Source organism: Netta rufina (genome assembly GCF_964035555.1).
Source record: "Netta rufina genome assembly, chromosome: 10".
NCBI lineage: Eukaryota > Metazoa > Chordata > Aves > Anseriformes > Anatidae > Netta > Netta rufina.
The window spans coordinates 18,960,594-18,967,902 of NC_140133.1; the positions used below are offsets into that span (position 1 = coordinate 18,960,594).

At 52.8% G+C, this 7,309-nt stretch overlaps 1 protein-coding gene across 1 annotated transcript; it reads right to left on the reverse strand.

The window, feature by feature from the left end:
• Nucleotides 1–371: 371 nt before the first annotated feature.
• Nucleotides 372–6,660, reverse strand: PROK2 (prokineticin 2). The gene is made up of 3 exons (XM_084292987.1): nucleotides 6,525–6,660; nucleotides 3,146–3,271; nucleotides 372–1,112 (listed from the first exon to the last, which is right to left on the reverse strand). Exons 1-3 carry the CDS (start codon nucleotides 6,618–6,620, stop codon nucleotides 987–989), a joined length of 348 nt encoding a protein of 115 aa, XP_084149113.1. The 5' UTR covers nucleotides 6,621–6,660; the 3' UTR covers nucleotides 372–986.
• Between the last annotated feature and the right edge of the window lie 649 nt (nucleotides 6,661–7,309).

Here is a 7,309-nt window from a genome sequence, read left to right on the forward strand (position 1 = left end):
AATATTCCCCCTCATCTCCATCCAAGAGTGGAGCTCGGCTGAGGCGTTCGTGCCTTGTTAACTGCTGAGCTTCCCTAACAGCAGGCAGAGGCACACCATCTTCTCCTAAGCTACCTTTAAGGAGCTCTGCTAGCTTGGGTGAATCGAGTTACGTGATAACAGATTACACCAAATAAAAATTGAAAACCACAGTGACAAAATAATGTTATAATATTAAAATAAATCAAATAACATACTGCCATTATTCTGATACAGAATTTTTACACAGCAAATCCATACATATACAAGAAGTCAGGCAGCCCATTACAAGAAACTTCAGGGTTCCTTTTTTAATATAAACTACATCTTAATACAGAGTTTGAGATGATCAGGTAGTTTTACACCAACTCAAGTAACAACAACTTTTCCTCATCTTAAAATACTAAAATAACAAAATATTTAATGCTTTGAATACTGAAATGCTTTGGTTCCATCTCCCACTTTTTAAAAGTGTAAAATCTACATCTATTGGTTAATCTTTTAATGTAGAGATGTGCCTAACTTACAAGGACAGTTATATTAATAAAGAAATGAAATGTAAATACAGGTTTTTGGCAATCATCGTATGCTTCACACCATAGAATTACTCAAATCTCAGTTCGATTCAGGCATCCCAAAGTGTAAAAACATGGCCAAAATTTTCCAAAGGTGACAATAACCTTGGATGCTCTCGCTCTGGGGCTATGCTGGAACCACGGGGACAACGGGACCGTGGGCTCCTGTCCTCAGAAAGCAGCGTCACGTTAGCACATCTCGCTTCGCCCACCCCATCACCGCCAGCCCCTCAGAAAACCTTGGCCACTACAGCACAGCATCGCATCGTCGGTTTGGGTGGTGGCGAGGCAGGACAGTGTGTGAGAGGGGGTTCCCCGGTAAGTACCTTGTTCACCACGACAACAAGAACAGGAACACATCGAGCGGCCCTTCCTCGCGCTGAGCAGCTCCTGCTAGAAGAAGACGTCCTCTTTCCTGAAGTCCGGCAAACACCTGAACTTGCTGGGAGAAGTCCGTGCGCACGCCAGGCTGGGGAGGCAGGGGCAGGTGTGGTGCATCCTCCGCCCTGGGAAGGGCACCTGGGCACAGGGAGAGCAGGCGTCAGGTTTATCACCTGCTGAGGACCTGTTTAATCACATTGAGGGCCTCAGGCCAGCACCAGCCGGTGCTCAGCACCCCCTGGAGAGGAGCCCAGCATGAGGGATGCCATGGGCTTCCCCCTGTCCCCCACCCCGGTGCCTCCACACGAGCACAGAGGTCACCGGGCATGGAGCCGGGAGCTCCCCGCAGGAATCACACCTTGTGGGTGCCCACGCACAGCGCTACAGAAAAACCTAAAATCTCAGCTTCTCGTGCTGGCACGGCTGACTCAGAGGTGCCTCCGACAGCTGAAGGGGTTTATTCAAAGCCTTACGCTCAGCAAGGAAACAGCTCTTTCAGGGGGACGCCCACGCTGGTGCTGGGGGGGGGACACACCTGGCTAGGGACAGGGGGCGGGTGGCAGCGCTATGGGGATGGGGAGCGTTGCCCCATCACAAGCCCAGCCCCAGATTTTGATGAGCAAGGGGGTGACAGGAGCCTGAGGGTGGCAAGGGAGGGACACGGGGGCTGTGTGCGAGGTGCACAATGGCAGCAAAGCCCCCCCGGTGCTGCCAGCTCTGCCTGCGGTCCTGCCAACCCTCACCTGCTGCAAAGCCTGCCTCTGCGGTGCCAGGAGAGGCTGCTAACAGCATCGAGCCAATGCCATCTAGTTGCTGAGAAGGAAACCAGGAGGTGGAAAGCCATCCACCAGCCATCTCCTCCGGGCACCTCTCGGGAGGTCCCCCAGGCGGTGGTGTGGCCGTGGGGGCCACCAGCGGTGGGACAGCTGTGACGGGGGAGCACAAGGGTGGTCTCCCAGCAGCACTAATTCCACATACACAGCCTTCAACAGCGGAGTGCAAACACAGTGGCACAGCAACACGTGCAGAGACCGACCCCATGCTGCTGCTCCATGTGTGGCCTGCAGGCCAAGGAAGGCGCTGGTGGTCAGGGCGACTGGTCCCCAGCAGCCCCCTCCCAGGTATTTAGGGGAGAGAAACTCTTGAGTAAGCTCTCCACCCTAAATATACGTGATTTCACATGCTACAGGAAATCAGTTTGCTTTGTGATTGTCATGAGCAGTGGGATGAGGGATCTGCATCTGAAATTAACCTCATAAAGCTCACAACACCCATGACTGTGACCATTAGCCCGGGGTGGCAGGCATCTTCCCTGATTGTAATTACCTAAAATATATCAGACAGTATAAATTATCTTGCAATAGCAATAAGCCCATTTAAAAAATAAATAATAGAGGACAGTTTCTTTTGTCTTGAGATTCCTACATTTCACAGTAAGAATGAGAATTTGGTCCCCAATGCCACAGTAGAAGATTTAAAAAAAAAAAAAAAAAAAAAATTGTAATAGAACAGAGCTTTGCACTTCCTAAAACTGAGAAAATTAACTAGAGAGACAGAGCTGAGAAGCCAGGCACTGAAGGAAAATGTGAAAAAGGCAGCTGACTACAGTTCTAAACTAAATGCATTGCCTTGGGATCCCTCATCGTGATGGCTCTTGGGCTGTGCTCTTCTTCTCTTGGTCTCAGCACCTTCCCTACCACCTTGGAAGGCACCAGCGGCTCTTGGCCCCCGGAGCACAGCGTGCCATCGCTGCTCAATGGCAGGGACAGCACTGCAGTGCTGTGTTGGGTGTCCCAACAGCTCCTGGTGACACGTCTGTGGCTGTGATGGGATCTCGTTCAGATCCATGGAGCTCAGCAGCTCGTGTGCAAGAGCAGGGCTGGGCACAGGAGCTGCTTGGGATGTTTCAGGTCATGTAACAGAGCAAATAACCAAGAACTAACTAATAGGAAAACAAACTGAACAGCGTGTAGTATTGTATTACTGTCAGAATTATTCTGAAGGCATTTTCTTAGGTATGTATCAGCACTATTTCCATAAAGATGCGAATGGCTGGATTGCAATGCACGTGATGCTTCCCCACGTTTCCACCACGTATAACCTTCATGTGATGTGACTCCCAGGGCAGTGTATCTGTATTTGTCCCTGCCGCAGCCCCGGGACGTACTCACCCGGTGACTCAAAGGATGGCACTCCTCTCCCAAATTCCCCATCGGCGTGCACATTCGCAGGCTGCGGATCCACAGGCTGACCGCACAGCACATCCCTCCTCCGCACTGCTGATCTCTGTCGCAGGCCTGCAGTTTGACAAAGAGTTATGCAGACAAAATTAATAATTAATGCCTTCCACAAATAGGACAGCTCAGGTGCCTAACAGCTACCTCGACACCCCACGAGTTATTGCAGCTCCTTAAGGCAGGACAACAAGGTCTGAAGAGGACGTGTGGGCTCCTGGCACCTTGCAGGGTGTTTAAAGCTGTGTTTAAAGCCCAGACCCCAAAGACAGGATCAGCCCCAAGACTGTCACTGATTTGCAGTGATCATGGCCTGTGCCACCAAGCTTTCCCCGCTGGGAGCAAGGACCGAGGGCACCAGTTGCAAAGAAGTCTTGCAGAGAAGCTAAGAAACAAAATTATCTGCAAATTTAAGGATTTTTAGGTAACTATTCCATCTACCTTCTTATGATAATATCTTGTGGCTGAGTGCCTTTCAAATGCAAGAATGCTCGATAGTTTCATCAGCAACCTCCCAGTGGAGGTAGACAAAATAAAAGTTTAAATAAGGATTTTGTGGTTATTTGGAATTACGTGAGGTCTCAAACGTGTAGCAGAAAAAGCTTTGTGTAAGCGTCCACACCCAGGAAAATGCTACAGTGGAGGCACTCACCCTGCAAGAGGGAAATAAAAATTTCCCTGCAAGAAGGAAATAAAAATTTCAGCCACTTATCCAATACGCTTCGTGGCTTCGTTAAGCACCAACCAAAACACAAACTATTAGGGATATTTCAAAACCCAGAAACCATGAAGAGCAATTGATGTATTAGGAATTGGAAAAGGTTCTTGCACGCCTTTTGCTTATTTTTTTAACCAAAAGATTACCAGATTTGTTATTATATGGGTTTAGTGCTAAAGCTGGTCTTTCTTCAGTGAGAAATCCCGTTAGTTAAAGGCTCTGATTACACCCCAAAAGTGAGTTTAGTTAACTCGCTGCCCTCCTCATGGCTGGCAGCAGAGCTGCTGGACCAAAGGCTCCGGTCAGCGGTACATAAACAGGCAATTTCTGAAAACGTACATAACAGATGATAAGGGCTCTGGGGAAGGCTGCGTATCAGAACAAATATCCACTTGAGGAAAAATGCTTACAGGTCTTACCTTGGGATTTACATAATAAATGCCACTAGACTGTACTCTGCTGGGTAAATATTACACTATTTCAAACAGCAACACCAGACCAAAATATGTATTTACAGAGCAGCTAGTAATTTAGGAAAAAGCTGTTGCATTAGTGTCAAGCCACTAATAGTGCGTGTAACCCAAAGGGCCAGCACTCCTCCTGGACACACGTTTAGCAAAGCGAAGAGCTCTGTGCTACAAGTGAGCCCAAACACACAGAGTATTTACTTAAAAGAGTAATATGTCCGCAAAACTGCCCGTGCAGCCTTCCATGTAGATAGTATTTACTTTGCAACCTCTTAAAAAAAAAATAAATCCTTCTGATGTTCTAATTTTTGCCCTGGTCACAAAAGCTGCAGGTTGGTGATTTGGGGCTTGGAGGTCAAAACCATCAGGGAGAGAGGCAAGCAGTGAGCAGCACCCCCAGGGGACCTAAAGCCCTGCACTGGGCGATGTTTCGTGTTAAAGCTCACACTCACCACGCACATATACACATCTGGCAGGAGTTTTCAGGTTCCCCTTCCAAAAACGTATGACAGGCTAGTAAAATATTCAGCCCAAACGCTGCTGCCCACACCTTAACTCCAATGTGTAACTCACACCGAGCCTCCTAATGTGCACAGGACACAACACGAAGGACATTCCTCCTCAGCACCCCATTTAACACGGCTCTGTGGAAAATGCTGCTCGAGGAAAGAGTCCCTGGTGAAATGCTGGCTCCAAAGCCAGCTGAAGTCAGAACATGGACAGCCACAGGAGTAAGGAAGGTTTGAATCGAGTCCTTCAATTGCAAAGGAAAAGCACTTTCAGGCTCGGGGAATGCGGACAGGAACACCTACATCAGCTCTCACCTGAGATCTGCCTGCTCGTTCAGGAGCCAAACACGCATCCCGGTGGTTTAGGCAGAAATACACTGCAGCAGTTAATAAAGTAACATTTGCTATTTCTAATCTATTTTTACTTTTTCAACACATTCTGTCTCTAATCTTTTATTCAGAGCTTCGCAGTTACTTCATTTAATTTATTAATTATGTTTTAAAGGCGAAGCCACAACTTTAACAAGACTTATATAAACCGCTCCTCCGTTGCTTGAAATATTTCCATATAAAAGGAACCTCCGATTCTCAAATTTTAAAAGATCCCTTCACACTCTCTCCTCTGCAAACCCTGCCAGTCTGGGAGCTGATCTGCCAGCCAGAGAAGTGCCTACGAGCTCTTCCACCAGCTTCGGGGAGCTCGGCACTGGGAGCCTGGACCGCCAGGGAGTTCCCGCTGCTGCGAGTACAACTTCGGAGGGTTACAAAAGACATGTGAGCTCTCACAAGAATGCAAGCGCCGGGTTATTAATCCAAAGCAAACACAAAAGAAAAAAAAAAAAAAATCATTTTACTTAAGAGTGATGCAACGCTTCGGGTTAAATAACGTCTTTGGAAAAAAAATATTTTCACAAGCAAAGTAAATCTCGAGCCCGACAACAACAACAACAACAGAGGGCTCATCTGCGACGGGCGGCTACTGAGGGGAAGAAGCAGCACGGTCATACTTGGGGGGGAGAAATAACAAGAAAAGAGGCGAAAGAGCAGCGTTTTGTGGTGCTTGCAATACCGGTGCCTGCCTTGCGAGCAGGCAGGGCTGCAGGAGCGGGGCTGCGGGCAGGGGGGGACCCCGAGACCGACCCGGGGGGGGGCAGCTGGGGCTGGGGTGTGCAAGGGGCGGACGGGTGCCCCGGGACAGACCCCATACCCCCGGGACAGACCCCACAGCCCCAGGAAGCCGCCAGCCCCAGCATCACCCGCCGCACGGAGACCCCTTACGGTGGCACCAGCCACCCCAAAGAACCCCCCCAGCTCTCCTGTCCCCCACCCCAAGGACCCCCCATCTCCGGACACCCCGTGCCGCAGGGACACCCTCAGTGTGTGTCCCCCCCCGGCACATCAGAGCCTCTCCACCCCCGTCGCGTTCATCCCGGGGATCCCCCGGCGCTGGGAGCATCCCTCCGGCGGGGAGACCCCCTCCATCCCCGCACCCCTTCCCCGGCCGCCCCCGCTCCCCGGCAGAGCCCCGCAGCGGCACCGGCCCGTCCCGTCGGTGCCGTCGGAGCCGTGCCATGCCGTGCCATGCCGTGCCATGCCATGCCGAGCCGTGCCGAGCCTCTCACCCCGGTGATGACGGCTCCGCGCCCCGCCGCCAGCCCCAGCCCCAGCAGCAGCAGCAGCACGGGCAGGGGCGGCGGGGCTCCGCGCAGGCTCCGCATGGTGCCGACCCTCGGCCGCGGCCCCCCGCTCTCCCCCTCGGGCTCGGAGAGGCGCAGAGGAGCCGGGCTCGGTGCTCGGTGCCGCCCCGGCCGTTATAAAGCTGGGGGCTGCCGTGCGCCGCGCCGTGAGTCACCCCCGCCCCGGCAGCGGGATGCTGCGCGCACCCCTCCGAGCCACGGGGCTTGGTGGAGCCCGGGAGGGGGGGGGGGGCACCCGAGGCAACGGGGGGCTCGGCACGGCTCGGGGGACAGCCCGAGGAGGGGCTGGGGGGGTGTCCCAGGGCTGGTGGAGGGCATCCCGCAAAGCGCCGGGGGCAGCGCCCAAGGGGGTTGTTGGGGGAGCCTCCGGGAGCGGGCTGGTAAATGGAGGGGGTGTCCCACAGCACGACTGGGGTGATGTCCTGCGGGGGACTGGGGGCATCGCAAGCAGGTGGGGGCACCCTGCAGCAGGTGGGGGCACATCCCAAAGCGTATCGGGGGCAGCCCACAGCGGCTGGTGCCAGCCTGGGGCTCTGTCCCTGTCCCGGAGCTCTGTCCCTGTCCTGGGGGCTCTGTCCCTGTCCCACGGCTCTGTCCCTGTCCCACAGCAGTCTCTGCAGTTCTCCTGCCAGCCCCAACCCCAAACTCCCCCTGTTCCCCTCCATGAACAGGAGCTGCAGCCCCCAAACCAGCCTCTGCTGAGCCCCGGC

Coding starts and splice junctions, on each gene's coding strand:
- PROK2 (XM_084292987.1), bottom strand. CDS start 6,620: ATGCGGAGCCTGCGCGGAGCCCCGCCGCCCCTGCCCGTGCTGCTGCTG. Junction 3,272..6,524: donor GCGGAGCCGTCATCACCGGG/GTGAGAGGCTCG, acceptor GTCAAACTGCAG/GCCTGCGACAGAGATCAGCA. Junction 1,113..3,145: donor GCCATCCTTTGAGTCACCGG/GTGAGTACGTCC, acceptor CCCTGTGCCCAG/GTGCCCTTCCCAGGGCGGAG.